At 41.4% G+C, this 24,504-nt stretch overlaps 1 protein-coding gene across 6 annotated transcripts in view; it reads left to right on the top strand.

The window, feature by feature from the left end:
• GRIK1 (glutamate ionotropic receptor kainate type subunit 1) overlaps positions 1-24,504 on the top strand; it is a 228,942-nt gene that overhangs the window by 117,514 nt on the left and 86,924 nt on the right. For all 6 annotated transcript variants that reach the window (XM_054047872.1, XM_054047911.1, XM_054047888.1 and 3 more), the window contains exons 4-6: positions 5,207-5,388; positions 20,049-20,102; positions 22,273-22,446. In XM_054047872.1, coding sequence (XP_053903847.1) covers positions 5,207-5,388; positions 20,049-20,102; positions 22,273-22,446 — 410 coding nt within the window. The remainder of the gene's footprint in view (positions 1-5,206; positions 5,389-20,048; positions 20,103-22,272; positions 22,447-24,504) is intronic.

Below are 24,504 nucleotides of genomic sequence, written 5' to 3'. Positions count from 1 at the left end.
AATCATTTTGGTCCCAGTGGCTGAAGCATCACAGTTTGCCACAAAATACGTGAACACTTGAGACAGCCAAACTACAAGTTTACAGCCAAATTACATAAACTCCCCTGCTTGTTAGTCAGTTTCAGAAGCCTGTGCTCCATTCTTATAACAATGAATCTGGAAGCCAGCCTGTGGTCTCTGACCGTGTGTACGATGATTTCCATTTGAATACTCATAATGGTTATATTGACTGTTGATGCTTAAAAAAAAAAACACTGAAAAGCACAGAACCAGTACAGCAGGGAAAAAGGCATTTGTTCCAATGTAAGTGTGAGTTCTTGAGTGAAAGCTAACACCATGCAATGTAGCAATCATCAGTTAACATCAGAGGACAAAGTGATGCTTTATCTTATAGTTTGCCTTGTATTAGTACAGCGCTTATACTAGAGGATTATTCAGCCAAGTAGGTTCAAACACAAAGTAAATTAAATGTGCCACCTCACACTGGCCTGCTGCGGGGTTCATTTTCATAATTACTATTTGTTAGCTTTTCTTAGTAGGTATCTCTTGCTTTTATTCTGTTTATTCTGTCACCGAGACTTAGGGTTGCCACCCATCCCATTTTCACCCAGACAACCCAGGTTTCAGCTTGTGTGTCTGGGTGTCATTTGACAAGCCCTGATGTCTGGGATTATTTTATCTGGTGGTGGGTGAAGAGGGAAGAGGCAAAGCTGAGACAGAACCTCAGGTGGGGGGCCTCTGGGGTCTGGTTACCCACAATTGGAAAGGTGGCAATCCTAGATGCACCACTCACCACTGGTCTGGTGCCTTCTCCTGGTCACTCTGAGGATTCGCTCCTGAGGTAGATAGCCCCTGCCATGGTTTGCACACCATTATGCTGTCTCTCCTTCTGATCTGCAGTTCCACGGTCACTCCCAGACCCTCGGTGTCTCCTTTGTGACTTAGCCCTCCAGCTAGGTCACTCAGGGCATGTCTACACTGCCGGCTAAATTGGCACTGCTCTAATTGATGCAGCAGTGTTGATTTAGCGGGTCTGGTGAAGACACACTATGTCAATGGGAGAGCGCTCTCCCATTGATTTGTGTACACTGCCTCCCTGAAAAGCGTAAGGGAGGTCAGCAGGAGAGGGTCTCCCATCAACACAGTGCAGTGTAAACCCCGTGGTAAGTGGAACTAGCTACGTCAGCTTCAGTTACATTTAGAGTTGCCAGGTGTCCACTTTTCAACTGAAACACCTGGTCAAAAAGGTACCCTGGCGGCTCCGATCAGCACCACTGACCAGGCCATTAAAAGTCTGGTTGGCGCAGGACTGGCAGGCTCCCTGCATGGCTCCGCACAGCTCCCCAGAAGCAGCGGCATCTCCCTCAGCTCCTAGGCAAAGGGGTAGCTGCGGGGGCTCCACACGCTACCCTTGCCCCAAGTGCCCAGCCAATGGGAGCTATGGAGGCGGAGCCTGCGGACAGAGGCAGCGTGCAGAGCCGCCTGGCTGCGCTTCTCCTTAGGAGCTGAAGGAACATGCCGCCGCTTGCAGGGCCACCCGAGGTAGGCGCAGCTCGCAGCCCACACCCCCACCCCTGAACCCCCTCCCAAACTCCCATCCAGAGCCCGCACCCTGCACCCCCCTCCTGTGCCCCAACCTTGAGCCCTCTCCTACACCCAAACTCCCTTCCAGAGCCCACACCCCAAACCCTCTCCCATGCCCCAACCCCCAGTCCTGAGCCCCGCCTGCATTCTGAACACCTTGACCTCAGCCTGGAGTCCCTGCTGGACCCCAAGCCCCTCATTCCAGGCCCACCCAGAGTCTGCACCCCCAGCCGACGCCCTCACCCCCTCCCATACCCCAACAGCCTACCCCAGCCACAGCCCGGTGAAAATGAGTGAGTGAGGGTGGGGCGGAGCGAGCAACAGAGGGAGGGGGGATGGAGTGAGCAGGGCAGAGCCTCAGAGAAAAGGCGGGGCAGGAGGGAGGGACCTCAGGGAAGGGGAGGGGGCAAGGGTGTTTGGTTTTGTGCAATTAAAAAATTGGCAACCCTAGTTACGTTATTCACAGAACTGAAGTAGCATAATTTAGATAAATTTACTGCAATAGTGTAGATCAGCCCTCAGCGTTCCCCCTTCTGGGGTACAAGCCTAGACAGTCTTCCCATTCATTGCCTCAGCTCTAAGCCACGCCCTTGGTGAGTGGTAGGGGACCCCAGACCCACCCTCTTCTCCAGATTCCAGTCCAGCGTCCCTCAGCTCAGCAGTTCTGGGCTTCCTCTCTCTACCCTCACTGCTCCTTCCCTGGACTGCTTCTTGCTACACAGGCTCCCCTTCTCTTTCTGGCTGTACCAGTTCCAAGAACCCTCTTCCCAGGGCATGACTGCCCTTTCTCAGCAGCAGACCCCACCTATAGCCTGCTATCTGGCTTTACAGGCTTTGCCTGTTCCTGCACAGGTGACCCTCTCTCTAATTAGCTGCCTCCAGCCTAAAGCTCCCTTGTTTGCAGACTAATTAACTCATTGGGCCAACCTGGCCCAATTCAGCTTTTGCAGGGCCAGTGTGGGAAGCTCATCCCCTCATGGATCCCTTTTACTTTCACTCAGCAGAAGTACATCATACGGTTTTTGTGGGAAATTTAGGTGCATGCATAATTAGAAAGAGAAAGCAATGACACACTTAAAAAACTATTCAAGAGTTCTTTGAAGAGCAGGGACCTCTACTGAGCTAGATGGTTAGTAATTAGGGGTGTTGATTAATCGCAGTTAACTCACATGATTAACTCAAAAAAATTAATCGTGATTAATCACACTTTTAATCACACTGTTAAACAATAGAATACGACTTAAAAGTCATTAAATATTTTTGGATGTTTTTCTACATTTTCAAATATATTGATTTCACCTACAACACAGAATGCAAAGTGTACTTTATATTATTTTTTATTACAAATATCTGCACTGTAAAAATGATAAACAAAAGAAATAGTATGAGATAAACTGAAAAATACAAATACTGTAGTGCAATCTCTTTATCATTAAAATGCAACTTACAAATGTAGATTTTTTTTACATAACTGAACTCAAAAACAAAACAATGTAAAACTTTAAAGCCTACAAGCCCACTCAGTCCAACTTGTTGTTCAGCCAATTGTTAAGATAAACAAGTTTGTTTACATTTACAGAAGATGATGCTGCCCACTTCTTATTTACAATGTCACCTGAAAGTGAGAAAAGGTGTTTGCATGGCACTTTTGTAGCTGGTGTTGCAAGGTATTTATATGCCAGATATGCTAAAAATTCGTATGTTCTACATGCTTCGGCCACCATTCCAGAGGACATGCTTCCATGCTGATGATGCTCATTAAAAAAAGTGTTAATTAAATTTGTGACTGAACCCCTTGGAGGGAGAATTGTATGTCTCCTGTTCTGTTTTACCTTCATTCTGCCATATATTTCATGTTATAGCAGTCTCAGATGATGATCCAGAACATGTTGCTCATTTTAAGAAAACTTTCACTGCAGATTTAACAAAACGCAAAGAAGGTACAAATGTGAGATTTCTAAAGATAGTTACAGCACTCGGTAACTTTTTAAACCAAGGTTTAAAAATCTGAAGTGCCTTCCAAAATCTGAGAGGGACAAGATGTGGAGCATGCTTTCAGAATTCTTAAAAGAGCAACACTCTGATGCGGAAACTACAGAACCCGAACCACCAAAAAAGAAAATCAACCTTCTGCTGGTGGCATCTGACTCAGATGATGAAAATGAACATGAGTCGGTCTGCACTGCTTTGGATTGTTATCGAGCAGAACCCATCATCAGCATGGAAACATGTCCTCTGGACTGGTGGCTGAAGCATGAAGGGACATATGAATCTTTAGTGCATCTGCCAGGTAAATATCTTGTGATGCCGGCTACAACAGTGCCATGCGAATGCCTGTTCTCACTTTCAGGTGACATAAACAAGAAGCAAGCAGAATTATCTCCTGCAAATGTAAACAATCTTACTTTTCTGAGCAATTGGATGAACAAGAAGTAGCACTGAGTGGATTTCTAGGCTCTAAAGTTTTGCATTGTTTTGTTTTTGAATGCATTTTTTGTACGTAATTCTACATTTGTAAGTTCAACTTTCATGATGAAGAGATAGAACTACAGTATTTGTATTAAATGAATTGAAAAATGTTTTTGTTTTTTACAATGCAAATATTTGTAATAAAAATAAATATAAAGTGAGCTCTGTACACTTTGTATTCTGTGTTGTAATTGAAATCAATATATTTGAGAATGTAGAAAATATCCTAAAATATTTAAATAAATGGTATTCTATTATTGTTTAACAGCATGATTAATCGTGATTAATTTTTTTAATCGCTTGACAGCCCTATTAGTTAACAGTGTACTGTATTTAGATAGTTGGGGCCAGATCCTCAACTGTGGTGAATCAGCGTAGCCCTGCTGGCTTCACTTAAACTGTACAGATTTACACTCAACTGAAGGTCTGGTCCTAAATCAAAAGCTCTGAGTTTTTAAGCCCCTGGAAATCAAGCTAGGCATGTCTAATAGCATGAGAACCAGGATGGTCTTGTGGTTAAGGCACAGAACTGGGTGTTAGGAGATACTCACTGCCTCACTCTTCCTGTGTGATCTTATTATACAAGACACTTAACTTCACTATGCCTCACTTTCTCCAAAAAATATAATGAACGATAATTCCCTACTTCAAAGGTATTGCAAGGTACTCTGACACTAGAGTGACAAGCACCACTGAAATGCCTACAAATAATAAATAAATATTGGTAAGTGCCACTCATCCTAATCTACTGGATTGTAAATGAATTATGGCGGATATGCTTATTGCCGGAACTTGCTTTATTATTTGCTCACTTTTGAAGTTATAAAGGAACATTTACAAGAGGTTTACACAATTCCAGGTTTGCTTTGTTTAACATTGATGTTTATGATTAGAGGCTGGGGAGAAAGAATTACATCTTAGAAAAATTCAAACCTATTTGTAGTGTTTATTTTTCCAAAGTAAATATGCCCACAAAGGTAAAACAGCTGCATAAACCACACCAGCAAGAAAGATGACAAATGAGAAGTTAATAGCTTAACCTTTAGATAGGTGGCAGCTTGAAATATATTGCGAATGAAAAGAGATTGAGTAAGTGGCAATAAATACTCATTTCACAGAACAGTCAACTGTATGATTGGTTGTCATTTTCTAGGTCTAATTCGCCTGCAAGAGCTCATCAAAGCCCCTTCTAGATATAACATTAAAATCAAAATCCGTCAGTTGCCCTCTGGGAATAAAGATGCCAGGCCTTTACTCAAGGAGATGAAGAAAGGCAAGGAGTTCTATGTGATATTTGATTGCTCACATGAAACAGCAGCAGAAATCCTTAAACAGGTAAGAGGAAAAAAACCCACCAATCATGCTCATTTCTCATTCTCAAAGATATAATGCCATTTGGTTTTCATTTGCTGGGAAACAATAAAACTGCATTCATGTGGATTAAGCTGTAGATCTGTTATCAGAGACAGTTGATACAGAGCAACTCATATGAGCTCAGTTGAGTTTTACAGCACTTTGGAGGTGTGCAGTTTCTAATGAGAATTTGGGTTGCACCCGTGAAGATGATTTGCAATTGTAGTTACAACTTTGGATTCTGCTGGCGTGAAAGGAATGTTTCATTATTTGTAATATGTCCTGTTTCAATTTTTTTAACCTAATGTCTAAATGTAAGGATCATTTTCCAAATGCACATTGACTTGTTCAAATCAAGTCGTTCTCTCCATAAAACTTATTGGGTCAAATTAAACTGAGTTACACCAGGGTGAGTCTGCAGTAATTCCACTGAAGACAACATAACAACTCTGGATTCACACCACTGTAAGGGGGGTAGAATTTGGCCCACTGGCTGCAACTTGCCAAATTTCGGCTCTGAGCTGGAGAAAAGAGGCAAAGAAAATGGCACCATAGAATTTTTTTTAATTTATTGTTATGTACTATGTATTTCTACAGCACCACAGATACAAACAGGAATAAACACTAAAGATTCCTGTCCCAAGGAGATTGCAATCTAAAGCCCCATTGCCTCAAAGATATATGCACCTGCTTAAATTTATGTAGTGGGTTTACTTCACAGGGACTACTCAGTGCATAAAGTTAAGTAGGTGTGTAAATCTTTGTGGAATTGGGGCCTAAGACCCCAGTCCTGCAAACTGATCAGCTCGGGCAGACCCCTGTGCCCATGCAGACACACTGTGACTTCAGTGAGGCACCACACAGGCCATATTCATTGGCTTACAGGTTGGGGGCTTACATCAGACATAATGAAGCTGAGAGCCTGAAGGGGAGCCCCAGGAAGTGATGTAATTTGATTTATTTTTTGGCACACAGGTTGGTAGTTCTGAAGAGCAGGAACACATGGCAAAGGAATGAGCTTTGCAGTGGAAGGCTAAGCAAATGAAGTCAGTCCCAAGGGACATGAAGGAAGTGACTAAGGTTACCTGGCTCACTGGTGGAGGTGGGGAGTACTTCAAGCATAGTAAATTGTTTATGAAAAAATAACCACTGAGTCAAAAAAACAAGAGGAGCCAAAGGGTGCACTACGGTGGGCTAAAGTGGCTTAGAGTGCAGGGAGGAGACAAGTGGTAGGAAAGATGCTCTGCAAAGAATTGAAAGTGAAGGCAAAGAGCATGAAGTGGACTGTGGAAAGAAACAGGGAACTGAGTAGGGCTGTGCCTTGTGTCAGAGCTGTGAGGAAGGAAGCAGCACAGCATGTTGAATGGATTGGAGAGGGAAACGATCAGAGGTCAGAGAGGATGTGGCTACTGTAGTCAAAGGAGAGATAAACATGGTGTGAACCAAAGTTTTGGCTGTGATGACAAAATAAGAAGTGGATTTTGAAGCTTTTGTAGAAGAAAGAATGAATGGTGGTTATGAGGCAGTCTTGTTATGAAATGCAGATGAAAGAAGCAGCAGCAAGACATTGAGACTTCCTCCCATCAAAAGGCAGTTGAAGCAGAGATGGGGATCTATATACAGGTTGTTAACTCATGCTACAGGGTAGATCTGTACCTAAAGCATGGCGTTGGATATTCTCAGTAGCCTTATTGGAAAGTCCTATATAACTTTATAGGGATGAAATGAATAAATTAAACAAGTTCTACAGAAATTATTCTGAAAACCTATAAAACTTAATAGAGAACAATATCTTCCCTCTAGAGACGTTTAAACCGTGCCATAGAATTTGATAGGAAATATATAAATCTCATTTAAGGCGTATAGGATTTCCCATAAGAGCAGAAACCAAAGCCAAAAATCATGTAACTCACTATGAAAGTAATCCCAATATCTACAATTCTTTAGCTTTTTATTATCCTTACAATAAGACAGTTGAGACTTGGTAGTTCATACTGGAAGAGGCCTGTATCCTGTCCCTCCCTGAGGCTCTGGGAAGTCTCCCTCCTCTCCCCCATGTCAGAGACCTCTGTGTGCCACCCAGTATCAAGGGCTCCATGTCCCCAAGAGAGTGGATTCTCCTTGTCACGGATGGACCTTTTCTCTCTCTATTGGGAGTGGCGCCGCTTCCCACAGCCACCATTGGGCTCTCCCTCTCAGCATTGTACAAACTTTTGGGGAGGTGGCATGTTGGCAGAAGGAAGCTCATCCTTGCCCTCTGGCTCCCTCTGCTAGGGGAGAGTGGCACCTATGGAGCAGAGCTCTGTTCCTTTGAAATTAACTTTCCTTCCCCAGCCAGCCTGAATGTAAGAAGAAAAGCATTTGTCTCCCCTACCACCATTGCGGCTATGCTGCAATGTGGTGACTGTTGACTACACTGAGTATCCAGACAGGTGCACGGTACTCCTGTGTGGTTCTGAGTGCAGAATCAGGAGTCTGACTGAATCACAGGTTGTTTTATGGCTGGAAATGCCCTTTAACTAAAAATATATAAATCAGAAATAAAGCCCTTAAAACATGTAAGTGCAGAAATGTGTGAATATATAGTACAGCTAGGCCCATTGGATAAGTAAGTACAAACTGAGGCTCCATGCAGAAAGGGGTAGTTTATTTACCCCACACTCCCTTTTTAAAAAAAACAACAGAATTCCCTTTCCTAGAGTGGACTAAATACCTTTAGCTTATTTTATGACTCAAATAAAATATAGTTGAGGCATACTTCTTCCTTGTATAGTTAGCAATCACACTATAAACAAATAGGAAAATCAATAAATTAATTCAAACAAACTCTGACACCCATACCTTTCTGAGTAGTCTGATCCCTGGGGCTTATTTTTTTAATGAAGAGCTTTGAAGAGCCTTTTTATACTCCCTCACTAGTCTAACAAGGTCTAGCTCAGGGGTTGGCAACGTTTGGCACGGAGCTCGCCAGGGTAAGCACCCTGGTGGGCCAGGACAGTTTATTTACCTGCTGACGCGGCAGGTTCGGCCGATCACGGCCCCCACTGGCCGCGGTTCACCGTCCCGGGCCAATGGGGGCGGCGAGAAGCGGTGCAGGTGAGGGATGTGCTGGCCGTGGCTTCCCGCCACCCCCATTGGCCCGGGATGGCGAACCGCGGCCAGTGGGGGCCGTGATCAGCCAAACCTGCCGCGTCAGCAGGTAAATAAACTGGCCTGGCCCGCCAGGGTGCTTACCCTGGCGAGCCGCGTGCCAAACATTGCTGACCCCTGGTCTAGCTGTTCTGACTGACTGGGCAGAATCACAGCTGTCCCTTCTCAGACCCAAAGTCTAAGAAGAGTGGAAAACAATTGTAACTCTTTAATCCCTACTAGTGGCCTGCACCTTTTCTGTAGCTGCTTGGAATTTTCTCCAGGGCAAAAGAGGGATAGAGAGCTGCTGACTAGATATAATTTCCAACTGGAACTCTGAAGGGTCAGTCCCCCTATACGGAGCATTATATTTTCTTCTGATAGGAAGATGATACTTTGTTGTAATTCTAGATGTGGTGGAAAGATGATTATATGTTAATCAATGAACTACAAGACAACATATATTTATCTCTAATACTCCTCCAAAAGAGTTTGTAACATCCTGGAACTGGAGCAATTTGGCAGACGGAGCTCACAGATTTTACCACCTGTGTCAACAGATTTTGGGATCATCTTGAACCAAGCAATTCAGTTGATTGAGCTTATGTGCTCCACAGCTTCATGTTTTCTTAAATTTTGAACTGATAGAACTTACAAACTAAACACACTTCTCCATCTGCGTTTATAGTGTGGCATTTTCCAATAGTACCTAACCTCCTTTTGAAAATCTCAGTCTAATTCTCTTTAAACCAGTGATTTGGCTGATGAAGTATACAAACAAGAAAGGCCTGTGTGACTCTGCTGACAAAGAGTCTATAAATTCTGCTAACAGAGTGTGTAATCTTCCTGAACTTGAGCAGGGTTTACCAACTCTTCTACCATGGCTATGTTCCAATGGTGATTCTAAATTCCATGTGGTTTTGGCAAAGTTCACAAAGACTGACATAATATTGAAGGAGTTGCAATTTTGGCTAGGGACATCCAGGTAAATTCTTTTACTAAAATAAACATGAAATCTTTAATGTCTATATAAAATAAATTAAAAGTATCCAGTGGGCTTTATGAAAAGAGGACTATGTTTGGGCAAGGAAAGTTTTGATTTTGTAGATATATAAATACTACAGAGCTCAGTATTCCTTAATAGAGCTGGTTGAAATTTTTAAACAAAAAGGTTAATTAATAAAAAATCATCCTTTTTAAAAAAACGGTTGACTTTTTAAAGAAATTAGACATTTTAATCCAAAAAGTTATTGAAATGGTTATAAAATTTTTCACTTACTAAAATAATGTCAACATTTGAGAAAATGTGTTTAAAATATAAAAATTGGGTTTAATTTTGATCCCAAAGAAATGGAAACAACTTACAAATTTTGAATTTTTTCAGAATTTTATTTTTTGACCAACCCTACTTACTGGCCAACTCTTCTAAAGTTAAATATAGCAGGAATAATTTTGGGGAAGTTCTGTGTCCTGAGGTACACAAGAGGTTAGATATGTCTGGTATAACAGCCTCTTTTTGTGTGTCATGGCTTACCTGCTAAGGTTAAGTCTTTAACATTAACTTGCAATTTACTCTTTTGACTTAAGCATAGTGATGTAGCTTTTATTGCTAGACAAACTCTGACTGATTTTGTAGCCACTCATTTTAAATTCTCTCTTTTCCCACACTTTTTTTTTGTTATTACATTGTTTATGGAATGTGCTTGTATTTTTAATAAGATTTTGGATACCCAGAAAATGTTTTATGAAGTTTTCTATAGTCACTTCAGCTACGTGGTGGTCATAGCAGCAAAATAACTCATTCAGTTCTTATAGAAGAGCTAAAACTGTGTGCTACAGTGGTAAGCACTCTAACTACTATGATAAATATGAACAGATATTTCATTAAAATAAGTAGTGTATGCCATTGTAAAGAACCTTCCTTGGCTAAAGTATCTCTAAGTATTAGGGGCCTTAACTAGCTCACAATTTATCCAGACTTCATGATTGCACAGGACCCAGTAAGCCACATGTAGTATGGCAGCTTCACAGCCCATCAGCCAACTCAGAAGCCTGGTTGTTGCATGGTGCAAGGACAAAATCCTGCTCTGTGCTTAGCAGCATGGGAGAATATATAAAATGAGTTCCGCAGCTTCTCCTTAATGCGGCTCACTATCCTAGGACACATCTTCTCGGGGAGGGGGGATGGAGGGGGAACAGCCTGCAGGCATTACTTTAACCCCCACCCCTAGTATGGCTCTAGTAGGAAGGGAGGTTGGGAGAGAAGGGGAATGGAACTCAGACCTTTTAATTATTTTTAAGATTAAAAACTCTACCATTTCAGTACTCATCCCCCAGTCACTGGTTGGTACATAGAAGCCTGGTCCCACTTGTCTAAGACCTGGTATACACTTAAAAATTAGACTGACCTAGCTATGTCCTTCAGGGTTGTGAACAGTTTTGCGACCTGAGCACCAGAAGTAGGTTGACCTAAACCTCAGTGTAGACTCAAGGAGGTCAATGAAAGAATTTTTCTGCTAACCTAGTTACAGCCTCTCTGAGAGGTGGAACAACAATATTGGCAGAACCCCCCCCTTTCTTTTGCTGTAGGAATCATCTACACCCAGGGATCGGCAACCTTTGGCCCCTGGCGGGCCGGCCCAGTTTGTTTACTTGCCGCGTCCGCAGGTTTGGCTGATCGCGGCTCTCACTGGCCGCGGTTCGCCGCTCCAGGCCAATGGGGGCTGCGGGAAACAGCGCCAGCACATCCCTCGGCCCACGCACAATGGCCCAACAGCACAACTTAAGTAGCTTTGGCGTTACTCCCACTCCTATTGGAGGAATTCCCATGATTAAGTGTGGCTCTTTTCTTCTAGATCACTATCTGGGCTTGGAAGCACGGGGAAGAGATGTTCAGATCCATGATCCCCTTCTCTCTTACTGAATTTAAAGTGACAGTCTACCAGGAAGACTTCCTTTTCTGGTTACATGGCTCCTTTAAAATGTTTCCTCTAGCTAAATTAGATCAGTCAACTGGGCAAAATCCTATCCCTGGTTTTAAGCCATCAGCCAAAACACTGAGCATGCTCAGTGCATCTCACCATGTCTTTCACAAGTACCTTAATGCCATATATCATTTGAATGGGGCAGGTTTAGGAAGCAATATAAGACAGCATTAGATGGCTGTATCTATGTGAATAGCACCCCACTGGAAAAGTGAGCACCTTCTGTGGCTGTGCATGCTGGGCGCATTGAGTCTCCACATCCGGCAGAGACAGAGTCAGGGAGAGATTGGGCAGATCCTTAGAGGCTAAATTATAATTTGAGATATGAGGCTATACATACGTAATTTGAAAAAATCCTTTATGTTGTGTCAACTACCATCTTTGCTGACACTCATAAGACTGAAGCAGGGACTTCCAGAACTCAGAGCACTAGCCCCCACAACTTGGGTTAAAGAGCCAGGCACTGTAACTGGTGGCTGTACAACATTCATCCTCTGTGGATCAAGCACACGGGGAAACATGTACCACACACTGGTCAGCGGGTTATAGTGACACTTGGGTCACTTACGTAAGAGGACAGTTATTTGTTCAAAGTTTTAGCAATATGTATGATGGCACAAAGTGGAATAACTGGATACAAGAGTTATTTTCTAACTGAAGTATTTTATAGAATATAGCATTATCTCTAAACGTATGTACATTTGGAGCCAAATTCTACACTCAATTATAGCTAAGTGCATATTCAGGGAAGGGTAAACTCCATGGATTGCAGTGGAGTTACTCAAATCCACCAGTGTAAATCTAAAATAGTTTGATTTACGTTGGTGGAGTTACTGTACTCTGGATTTACACAGTATGGTTCTCTCATTCTATGTTATCTATGATTAGCAGGTAGTGCCTGATTAATGGCAAAGGCTTCCTCATAAAACTTGACAGTAAGGTTGATTTGCCCTGTGCCTTGTGTAGTTATTTTACAATAGTGCAAAGCGGGCGTGAAATGTTGCAGTTCGGATTTGGTAGCAATTTCCCCTCACTTTGCACTGATTTAAATAACTACAAAAGGTGCAAGCCACTGATGAATCAGGCCAAGAGGGCCTATAACCTGACTTGAAAGGACTATCTTTATGAATGATAGGAGAGTTCAGTCTTCATGCACCATTCGTGGCCTGAAACAAAACCTGTTGAATTCAAAGATAATCCTTCCATTGGTTTCAATTGTCTTTGGATTTGGACCTCAAAGTCATTGGACACTTTGCTGAGATTACAAGACAGGGTACTGAATAGTGCCAGTTGTGGTTGAGATTTTGGGGATGGACAAATGTGTTGTCTGGGAACTACACAGAGAAGACCAAACTAATTTCAGGTGCGCTATCAAATAGACACCAGATATATAACAACAATTTCATTCACCACTGATCGGGGCTGGGTGGTGATTTAGAGGTGAAAGGATCTTTATTTCATTACAAATTCTTAAGCCATCCAGTCCCCAGCAACAGAAATGAAAAGTACTGTAGTTTAAAAAAAAAAAACACCTCTGGAAAAACTGGTCACCTATGGCACCCACTCAATTATAAAAGGCTTAAGCAGCACCTCAGTGAATTCATAAGAGCCTCCTTTGACATTGTCTAAAGAAACCGTGCACTTAATGTAGCCGGGATATAAGAATGTAGCTTAATGGGAATCCATTAAAATTAGTAGATTAATTTGTTGTCCTTTTGATTCTGCAACACTCTGTCAGTTTAATGTTACTGGCAATTGCAACTACAACTCAGAAAAGCCTCATCTATTCCTCATGGATACATTACTTATTGCTCATAAAGCTGTTTTCCAGCTGAAGACCATACTAATTTAACATTTTAAGTACTGCAATCAAAGGTCAACAGAATAATCTTGGCAAATTCAACACGTAATCTCTCATATCTGGCCAGTCATCCTTCTCTTAAGAAGGATTTTAGCTAAAGAATAGGTTTATATAGGACTGGATGACTCAGGGGATTAGCAAGGAGGGTGCAGAGTCTTTCATCTGTGTTTGTTCAAATTCATCACTCATTGCATAGTTGGTCAGAGATGGACATGAAATAAATTAGCAGTCTCTGTCTAGTTTCTTGTGGGCAGATGTCTAGATATTAACCCCTCACAATAACACTCATGGTTCCCATTAACTCTGTCTTTCCTCTTGTTTGGTATGGTCACTTCCTCTGTCTTTCTCTTTGGGGCAAGGATCAGATCTACCCTTCTGTAAATATTGGATCTAGTACAAAGGGATCCAAATGTGACCGGAGCCTTTGGGTGGTACCATATTATTAGTAACAGGTAGGAGTCCCAGTGGGACCAGGACCTATTGTGATAGGTTTTGTACAAACACAGAACAAAAAGATGGTCCCCGCCCCAAAGACCTTATAGTCGAAATAATTATGAATAGTTGTCCATCTCTGCGGAGAAATTCAGGACTGAATTGACATAAAGGCTGTACTGCTCTCTTGCCTCAAAAGTGGTCCCTCCAGCTCAGAGGGGAAGTATGTAGCTGCTATGTTGTAAGAAAACTTTAGTGACTGCTTTCTGGATTGTGTATGTCCCGAAAATAAAGACTGAAATAAATTGTCTCCCTTCACAAGGACTACATGCACTTTAATAATAAAATGTAGTAGTTATTACAGAAACCAATTACTTGCAAACAAAGATTACTATACAACTGTTGAAAAAGGGTATCAAAAAGTAATTATAGTATACTCTCCTTTATTGGGAAGTTCATTTGGGAACCAATTTAACCATAACATGGAGATAATAATGCTTACTCACTTTGTAAAGTGCTTTGAGATTGTGGATGAAAAACATCCTATTTAGCTGTCTATTTCAGGGTGGGTTTTTTTATATATAACACATCACTATAGTATGTAAGTGCTATAGAACTGCCAAGTTTTATCATTTTTAATGACTACAAGGGCTGATGATTATTACTGCTTAAGATTTAGATCCTAGTGAGTACTATGTGAGCAGAGGGGTTGGACTGCGTAGAGCTCATTGCAGCAACAGGGCCCAAATCTGAATAGAACAAGCAGGGGCAGCTCTATGTATTTTGCTACCCCAAGCACGGCAGTCAGGCAGTCTTCGGCGGCACGCCTGCGGGCAGTCCGGTGGTCACGCGGATTCGGCGGCATGCCTGCGGGAGGTCCACCGGTCCCAGGCCTTTGGTGTACCAGTCGCCGAATTACCCCCGAAGCCGTGGGATCGGCGGACCTCCCGCAGGCATGCCGCTGAAGGCAGCCTGACTGCTGCCCTCATGGCAACCAGCAGGCCGCCGCCCACGGCTTGCCACCCCAGGCACGCGCTTGGTGCGCTGGTGCCTGGAGCCGCCCCTGAGAACAAGAGTAAAATCACATTCATTATTAGGAAAGTATAGCATGTTACACTGTGAATTGACATTCTGTAATTCGCACTTCAGCTATTTATGAATACTTACTCTCTCACTTTGAAAAGCAATGCCATTTTTTTTAAATTCCAAAAGCATTAAATTGATTAAGCTGTATTTTTTAATTTCTTGACTGCAGTTCTTTGTTTGTGGGTAATCCACCTAATATCCTTCGTTACAGACCTGATTCTAAGCCTATTGAATTCAGTGGGAGTCTTTCCATTGACTTCAGTGGATTTATTTGATTGGGGTGCAGACTTTGGTAGATAAAAATTCCTACTGGAGCTCACTCTTTCCATCTCAATACTTATTTACTCTTTGTTGTCCAAGGCAGCACTGTAGACTGACTTTTGAAATCATTATACTTAGTAGGTATTTGTATATACTGCCGATGGTGTTCAAGTTAAATTACATGGGATTTAATATTTCTATGAAGTGCAGTGCTACTATGGAAAGTGATTTCATTAACAAGGCATTCTAGAGTTCCATGTTCCTTCAATCTCAATGACTCAAATGTGACTCAATTTACAAGTAAAATTATGCTTGTTGTAGCTCCAGTGTCAACTTGGGATCTTGAAAGTCAAACTTGTTTCTTTTCTTCTTGTGTCTAATCACCAGGAATAAATATCTGTAAGCCAAATTAAGCCCTTAGTGACATCTGTGGAAAAACTATTGCTGTCAACGGCTTTGCACATGTGTAACTGACTAGAACTTGTGCATCAACTGAACTGTTTATGAACAAGGAACAGATTCCACCTTGCTCATCTTCGTTGTTTTGATTCTGTGGGGCTAAAAGGACTAAAAAGCAATAAAAACTTATTTTTGTCCTGCTAGTCCACAAATATCATTCTGAACACACACAGGGAGAAAATCTTGTGATCCACTTTTCAGAATGGAACTGTACTTTAAGGGTTTGTGTAGTGTAGAATTTTCCTACTCAGTGAACCAGATGATGATATGTTCACTAGGTTGTTCTCTCTATTCTGCCTCTAAAGTCTGGATTCACAAAGAGATTTAGCTGTTGTAATGCTCAGCTACCTAACTTTTAGGTGCCTAGAAAAATCACTGGAATCCACAAAGCCTGAGTCCAGGCTACCTATACATTGTATGGAGAGAAATATGTGCCTAAGAATGGCATCCCCAAAAGCTAGTACGCTAGATGGCTCCCCGTTTAAGCTGCCCAATAGCACATGCCAATCAGAGGTCTGTTCTAAGCCCCACTCCTCTCAGGGAATTTGCTGCATAAGTGCAGGCTGGAGGGAGGTGTCTACTTCTGCTTGAGATCCAGCCATGAGCCCTCTCCTGGAGCTAGGCATCTAAGTTTTTTTTTTTTTTTGCAAGAAATGCCAGAGGCGGCGGCAATGGTACCATCTCTCATCTTATAAGTTTTAGCCCAATAGTTAGAGCACTCAACCCCGATCTGGGAGACATGGATTTATTTCCCCCTTCTGTCTGATGGGAAGAAAGAATGTGAAGGTGTCTCCCACCTCTCAGGAGAGTGCTCTATCCACCGGGCAATGGGATATTCAGATGTGGGTACCTGTCAGTCTTTCCGATTCAAGCTGTTTCACTTTGTATAAATGCTTAAATAGCAATTGTGCCAGAGAGAGAGTGAGTCTGTTGCCTGGTGATTGGGCACTCAGATGGGAGGCCCCTGCTCCAATGACTATTTATTTATACAAAGCAGAACAGCTCCAGTAAGAAAGGGAGGGAGCCCCACATCAAAGCATCCCATATGTCAGCGGTTAGAGCACTCTGAGAGGTGGAAGGCCTCCTGTTCAAATCCTTTCTCCCGACCAGGCAGAGAAGGGAACTGAATCAAGGTCTCCCACATGAGTGACTACTATTGGGCTAAAAGTTATAAAGGAGGCGGTGGCACTATCACCAGCCTGGTGTGCGTCCTAATCCAGTAGGAGTGCTCAGAGCATGCCTACCACATTGGGCCCCGCAGTTGAGAGACACAGGGCAGCATCTATCACACCTGGTTTGAGGATCCTGCTGGGGCTCAGGTATCTGGGCACCTAGAGTGAGGCATTGTGCACACGCCCCGTGACAGAAACTTAGGTGCCTGAGGGGAAATTTAGGCACCAAAGGATTTTAGGTGTATACGGAATTAGGTGGCCACCAAGCCGGGGTTTTGAGGATCTCAGTGGCACCTACATTTTGAACTAACTTCTCATTTAAATGCCTAAGTCCTTTCATGGATCGGGGCCTAAATGTCTTAGTATCTTATGGACCTAAGTGTCTTATGCAGATTGCATCTCACGCGTCTGCTTTTAGACACTGGAATGTGAATGCTGTGTTCATCAAAGCCTCATGTTTGCTTTTCTCTCTCAAGGCTAAATTGAAACCATACATAATAAACTATTTTAATGTAAATATTTATATATGTAAATTTTGAAAATGTAAATGTTCTTGCTTTTATATTGACTTAATAAAATTAATTGATTGTGGACTTTTTTGTGGGGGACTAAATGAATTAGAGGATTTATAAAGGAATATGGCACCAGGGACTGAATTGGCATAGAGAGGAAACTACCCCAGGCCCAGAACTGAGTCAGACTGGGTCACATTGGCAGGATGTCATGGCAAAGTTTGTATTTTTGCTGTCATACACAAATATGATATATAAAGGACATCAATCTCCAGGACTGTCAATTTGCCTCCTTTCACAAGCAATAAATTAGCATAAGAAATTTTTTAAAAAATCTCTTGAAATATAAATTCAATGAAGTGATTAAATGAAATACTTAACTTCTGGCTCATTTTTAGCAGTTGGAAGTGGATCAGCCATCTTGGATGCACACTGACCTATTGTTATTATTTACCAGCAATTTTAGGAGTATGGGTTCTTTTCTATTTGTACCACGGAATTGCGCTAGCAGACAATTGGTATACAGAGGCCTTGTCTACACAAGAGAATTTGGGCATGTTAAAGAATGTTATTAGCCCTGGTATGCCAAACAGCTATACAAACATTTGTTATAAATATTCTAAAGATACTATTTAGAACACTTATGTTAGCCTTGCTGAGAGCAGGTCTGAATAATGTTTATTTTGAGCCTGTGCTACCACATTGATGTAGATGAGAAACTAGCTCTCATGTCACAATTAGTTCTCCCAACATGATCCAAGAGAATAAAATGCACTCGAGCCACTTTACTGTACTGTGACAGGTTTCAGTGGAAGCCATGTTAGTCTGTATCAGCAAAAAAAAAGGAGTCCTTGTGGCACCTTAGAGACTAACACATTTATTTGGGCATAAGCTTTCGTGGGGTAGAGCCCACTTCATCAGATGCATGAAGTAAAAAATACAGGAGCAGGTATAAATACATTAAATACATTTGTTAGTCTCTAAGGTGCCAAAAGGACTCCTCATTTTTTTTTACTGTACTGTGTGGGTGGATGTGGAGAGTGTGGAACATTCCATTACACATGGGCCAATACTAACATTTTAATTATATATGAGACCAATTCTCCAGGATAGGAGAGGCACTAGTTTTGTATCATAGCTGCAGTAGCAGCCAATTCCTGAAGCCTCAAAGGAAGGCTAGCCCTATCCCCATTCCTGTAATGCACTAGGATGAGAATCCCTCCAATATTTTATGGGCTGTCCTTTGGCTCTTTTATTTAATTGATTTGCCACATAAGTAAGGAAATACTGAATCAAACCTTTGAAGAACAACACTAAACAATATCATTGTTCGTTAAACCTTGCTTTCAGTGTAGAATTCAGCTTGAAGAAACCTAGTCTTTTTAACAAAAGCTTAATCACAAAGTGAAAGAAAGAAAAAGTTCTCCTTTTATATTATCCTAAGACTGCACTGATTTGCACACTTGAAATAAAAATCATGGATGTGGCTTCTTGTTTGAGACTTTGCCTGTTAAAACAAGATATTAAATGTTCAGAAGGTTCTCCACCCCAGGCCTGTGTTTTTGCACTTGAAACACAAGTAAGGAAATACTAGGAAGAATTTATGATGTGCCTTTGTATCTCAAATGCAGCCGTGAAAAGAATATTTTCCTTTTGCAAACAGATTTGGACAGATTGTAGAAACCTGCTAAATATTGATTCTGTTAAGGCTGAGCTTCAAATTAAAATTAATTTCACTTGTACATGTAAAGAGTTTTGTGAATTGATTTAAAAAAAGATGTATTGAAATGTATTAAAACTAATAAGTACCATTTTAAACATTAAATTGAAGTCCATGATGATTGCATTGTAGAGCTGGGGCCAGTAGAAATGTACACTTGAGAGAAAAAACATGTGATATGTTAAAGGAAATGGTTTCCCTAAAGAGTCTTAAAATAAAGAGTTGTCCCTTATTTTTCATGTGGTTTTCCACCTATTTCCATCTAACAAATCACCCTCTAATGCACCCTAACCAGTAGACCAATTTAATGACATGGGCAGAAAAAGAATTCCTTCCTCAACTCACAATGGTAATCAGCTTGTGTTTAAACAAAGCTTAATTACCACTGAAACACTGTCTCAGTTTGCATAGCTTCAGACTGTATTAGCACTTGAAGTTACTCCAGATCCATTTTTTATTTATGTATTTATTTATTTATTTATTGCACTATTTGCTTTGGCGACCTCCTGCAGAATTGAATGCAAGTTGACTATGTGTTATTTAAAGAATCATTTCTTCTTCTGTCAAGTTTACTGCCATACACATTCACTGAGTGTCTTTTTCTCCAATTATAAGGCATGTCAAATCAGTATTCTCTCCCCTTCATTTGGTATGCCTCAATCACATTCCCTCCAAGGCATCTCAATTCAGACTAAACAACAGCACACTTCTTTTAACACCACCCCCACATCCCAAATATCTAGCCAGTTTTCCCTTCCCTGAACTTTTTCAATCTTTGTTCTCTTTCTTGAGGAGAGGCAATGAAAATCTTTAGTTTTAATCAAAAATCACGTATGTTCCTTCTTAAGAAAAGTGCAGTTTTCATTGTAGTCAATGTAAACTGCATTCTATAGTTCCAAGTTGATCCTGTGCTCTTCAAAAGACAGTGAAATAACCTTAATCACTGAAAGTCCCTACTACAAGGTCAACTCAGGCTATTTCTTATTTAGAATGTCAATTTCACCCTTTGACTTTCTTTTTCAACAGATTCTTTCCATGGGAATGATGACCGAATACTATCACTACTTTTTTACAACATTGGTAAGAAATACTGAGAGTTTTGATAATAACATTGGTCCTCCTATTTCAGTGAAGACAGCTGAAATCTTGCATCTCCCTCTGAGTTTTGAGTGTCACTATTACAGATGAAAAACACTGGAAAATTACTAAGTATTATTATTACTGCAGGAGCCAGTATTCTGTGGTGGTGATGTCATGAAGAATCTATCAAAATTGGCAGAACTGGCCAACACTTTCCCACCACTAATTCTTACTGTGCTCCATAAAAATAATTAAAATGAAATGCCCATTAACAAAAATCACATTTGAGGAAGTTCAGTGTGTAGAGATGAGTCCAAATAATTAAGTTCAGATTTGGCAGAGGAGTGGGGGTTAGGTATAGGGTTTTGAGTTACCCCATTATAGAAATGGGCCTGAGACCAGAAATTCAAGTTTGGAGCAAATCCAAACTTCGCCATTTGGGGTTGAGTTGCTGTGTTCTAGATGAAGCCCCATCTCGTGTTCTGCACAGTCTATGTTAAAGCCACAATTCAGCAAAGACTTTAAGCACATGCTCAAATCAGTCCTTACTGAGGAAAGAACTTGAGCACCTGCCTGACTTTAAGCATGTGTTTAGGTCCAACTTAATGGGGGTCAAGCACATGCCAATATACTTGACTGAATCAGGGCCTATAACATTATTCTCTTTCCACTCCCTCTGCTCCGAGTTTGTCAGCTGTGCAGCAGCTAGAAGGTAGTCAAGGTCCTTCAGCTGCAAGTCAGCAGCTGTAGTGGATTAGGCTGGTGTGTGTTGTGTGACACCAAGTGTTTCACAAATAAAACCTATGGCTAAAAAAGTTGTATTTAATAAGGAAACAAAAATATGGAACTACAAGAAAGTTTCAGGCTTACAGAAGAAGAGTCCTCATATTTCTTTTATGATATGAATATTTGAATTTTCATTAAATATATCACTCCTTTGTTCTTTGAAATCTAAACTTGAGATCCGTTTTAATTTTAAACCGCAGGTAGAGGAGAGAACCCAGATTAGTGGCACACAGCCTACAGTGTCGGGTGCATATCACTTCCTATGCATAAACTTGTTTATTTCTTTGTATCAGATAAACATTTATGTTGAAGTGAAATCCATCATCACTCTTGAAGTCACTCCATCGAGATGCCAAATAGACATCTTGCCTTGAATATTTAGAACTTGAAACAGGATCTTTAAAAACTTCCCATACAACTCACCCTAATCTCCCCCAAAAATACACACCACATTTTAAGACTGGATGTGGGCTTCCCTCCTTTGTAAAAGATTAGTGAATTCAACTTTAAAAAGTCAGCACTTACCAGACAGTTGGCATGCTACAATATCTGGGGCAATGCTGTATATCCCCTACACTCAGAGCAAGAAATCGCTGTGATGTTGTAAATGTTGACACTTTAAGGGTGATGACTGTACATAGCCATGACCTGATCATTTGTTGCTTCACTGGTCTGCTGATATCAGCAAGATTTTGTTCTGAAATGCAAACCAGCTCTAGCAAGCGCCTTTCATATTTTCATTGCAGGACATATAGTTTTGAAAAGTGTCATGGAATTATGTCACTTACAGTAGTCATTATTTTCCTGCCCTGCAAACTTCAAGTGTCTAATGCACATGGAGTTACTCTGCACTGGCCTGACACATACATTAGACACACTGACAGCAAGTTACCTGTAGCTGGCAAGGCAGGAGAAAAATGGGGTTTGCAAGTCGTAAAACTGTATTACTCTCCACATCTGGTATCTTCATTCCTAGGATTGAGAAGTATACTTAATGTTGGCCAACCAATTCTTCATGTTGGTTTGTCATAGCTGTAACGTTATGACAGGACTGATAAATCAAAACCAGATACTGAAGTGCAGCTTGCTTGTAGAATAGTGCTGTTGTGGGGAACTGATTTTTATGTTCCAACAAACCAGGTATGAGATTTGTAAAAAACAAAACAAAAAAAACCCTCTTCACAAATGTTGTGACTATTGTTTGCAGGAGTGCAGAAGGAAGAGATACAATGGAAAAAAATATACTAGCATTTGATTGAAAATGACAAAAAAGTGTATAGTTTAGGCTTCAAGCATCTTTGATTGTAACTGACAAATAGTTTGCTCTAAAAATAATACAGCATCTTGAAAATGTTTTGTTTTTGTTTTTTAAACGATGATTTAGGATCTATTTGCATTAGATCTGGAACCCTACAGATACAGTGGAGTAAACATGACCGGGTTTCGCCTGCTCAACATTGACAATCCACAGGTTACATCAGTTATTGAAAAGTGGTCGATGGAACGGCTGCAGGCACCGCCCAAACCAGAAACTGGCCTCCTGGATGGCATGATGACAGTAAGTGAATAACCACAGCCTAGACTTGTAGCAGATGGCTACAGAGACCTTTCCAATTCTATTCCAATCCAAGGATAAACACAGATGTTTTGTTCTTAATTACCCATATTTATCTGGATCGGTAGAGGGAAAAAAGCAAGAGACAGCAAAGGAAGACACTTAGGAAACAAAATTAAAATGTAATTTGGTGGCCAACAACTCCCCCAAGCATTATGGGCCCAGTACTGCAGCCCTTACTTACATAAATAGTTAATGGGAATACTCACATGAGTAGGAATATAGGATAGAATTCAGTATGCACTGTCGAAAGTTTAACCAAATTTAAGCAGAGGTTGAAGTTTCCCATTTGCTTTTCCACTTACTCCATTTTCCAAATGTTGGAAGAGAATCCATAGAGGTAAAGAGGCATTTTTACCATTTTTATTTATTTATTGCTTTTCTTGACCACGGTTGTGAATTTGTTCCTTTAACCAATGCTGAAGTTAGCCATGTGACAACCAGTGACGCTCACATGAATAGATGAGTTACAAAGCACTCTGACAAGGTGCTTTGCGCTTATCATTTATCTCTCTCTTGTCAAATGCACTTGCAGCATCTCATTTCTCTAAGAAAGTTCAGAATTTGATAAATATAAGAGGAGATAAAAACTTCCAGAGAGGTATAGTATTAGTAATCTGCAAGGAAAGATACTGTATGAGTAGGCAGGTAATAGCATTTTTAAATTGGAAAAGTGCCTTCTTTCTCCATTCCGATCATTTACAGCAGCACTCTGGCTTTGAAGATGTAATTTAGAGATAAGTATAAGGTATCATCTTGTTGAGAAATGTGTGTGGGGGTTCCCCTTCAAAGGATCAAAAGAACAAATAAAAGCAATTGAATTGATTAAGTCTGACGAACATGGTTCTGGATTTTGGCATTGTTTTCCAGCATCTGATAACATTCTTAACATGAATTGAATGATGTGGAATGCAGTATGGAACCAGACTTTATTACAAAATAATTTCTGGTGTCATTTTGAAACATGCTAATCGTTGCAGAGAATTTCCCAGGTCAACTATCTTCAGCAAAACTTTTTAAAAAATTCTCTTTTAAGCACTACTGCTGTGCTTACAGCAATATACAAGATGGAGTAGATAGTGTCTCTGTCCCTAGGAATTTACAATGGAAGGCCCCAGTCCTGCAATAGGATACGTGCAGGCAGAGCCATTCACCCACACAGATCTGATTGCGGGATTGGGGTCCAAGACAGAGTTTAGATCTCGTCTTTTATTAGGCAGAACCTTCCTTTTCCATATGTCCAAATTTGCTCAGATGTCTTACAGGCAATATAAACAGACAAGGTCACTAATCAGCTGCACTTACTTTAAACATTCATAGCAAGTTCACTTATTTAGTTAGGTAGAGAGCTATAATACTGCTGTAAGAAAGGAAAGACAACTGTCACGCAGCAATCACGGCCCAACCTTGTCTTCCAACACCACCTGCAATGTGTGCTAACGAGCCTGTGACTCAAGGATCGGATTCCTCAGCCACCTAAGGACCCATGGAACATATAACCTGTGAAAGAGATCATCTTCAGCCTCAAGGGATCGCCAATGACAGCTGTAATTCATTAGACAGTGAGGAAATGACAAGTTACGCATTATCAGGAGAATGATTAAACTTTCTAATATTAATGCAAGCTTTGTCCCTTCTAGTTCACAAAATGGCACTTGCATGGTGTGGAGAAAATGGAAAGATTCTCACAGTGAGATACCTGGATTTCTGTGCAATCATCTAAATTAGGGTTACCATATTTCAGCAAGCAAAAAAGAGGACGGGAGGAGCCCTGCCCTAGCCCTGCCCCCGTCCTGTCCTAGCCCCGCCCCTGCCCCTTCCACTCCCTCCCACTTTCTGCCCCCCTCAGAACCCCCAACCCACCCCCCTCTCCTTGTCCCCTGACTGCCCCCTCCTGGGACCCCTGCCCCTAACTGCCCTCCAGGACTCCACCCCCTACCTAAGCCTCCCTGCCTCTTGTCCCCTGACTGCCCCCTCCTGAGACCCTCCCCCCATCCTAAC

Source organism: Malaclemys terrapin, chromosome 1 (genome assembly GCF_027887155.1).
Source record: "Malaclemys terrapin pileata isolate rMalTer1 chromosome 1, rMalTer1.hap1, whole genome shotgun sequence".
In the NCBI taxonomy this organism is placed as follows: Eukaryota; Metazoa; Chordata; order Testudines; family Emydidae; genus Malaclemys; species Malaclemys terrapin.
The sequence above is the reverse complement of the archived record's forward strand: the minus strand, read 5'-3'. Positions and strand labels throughout refer to the sequence as shown.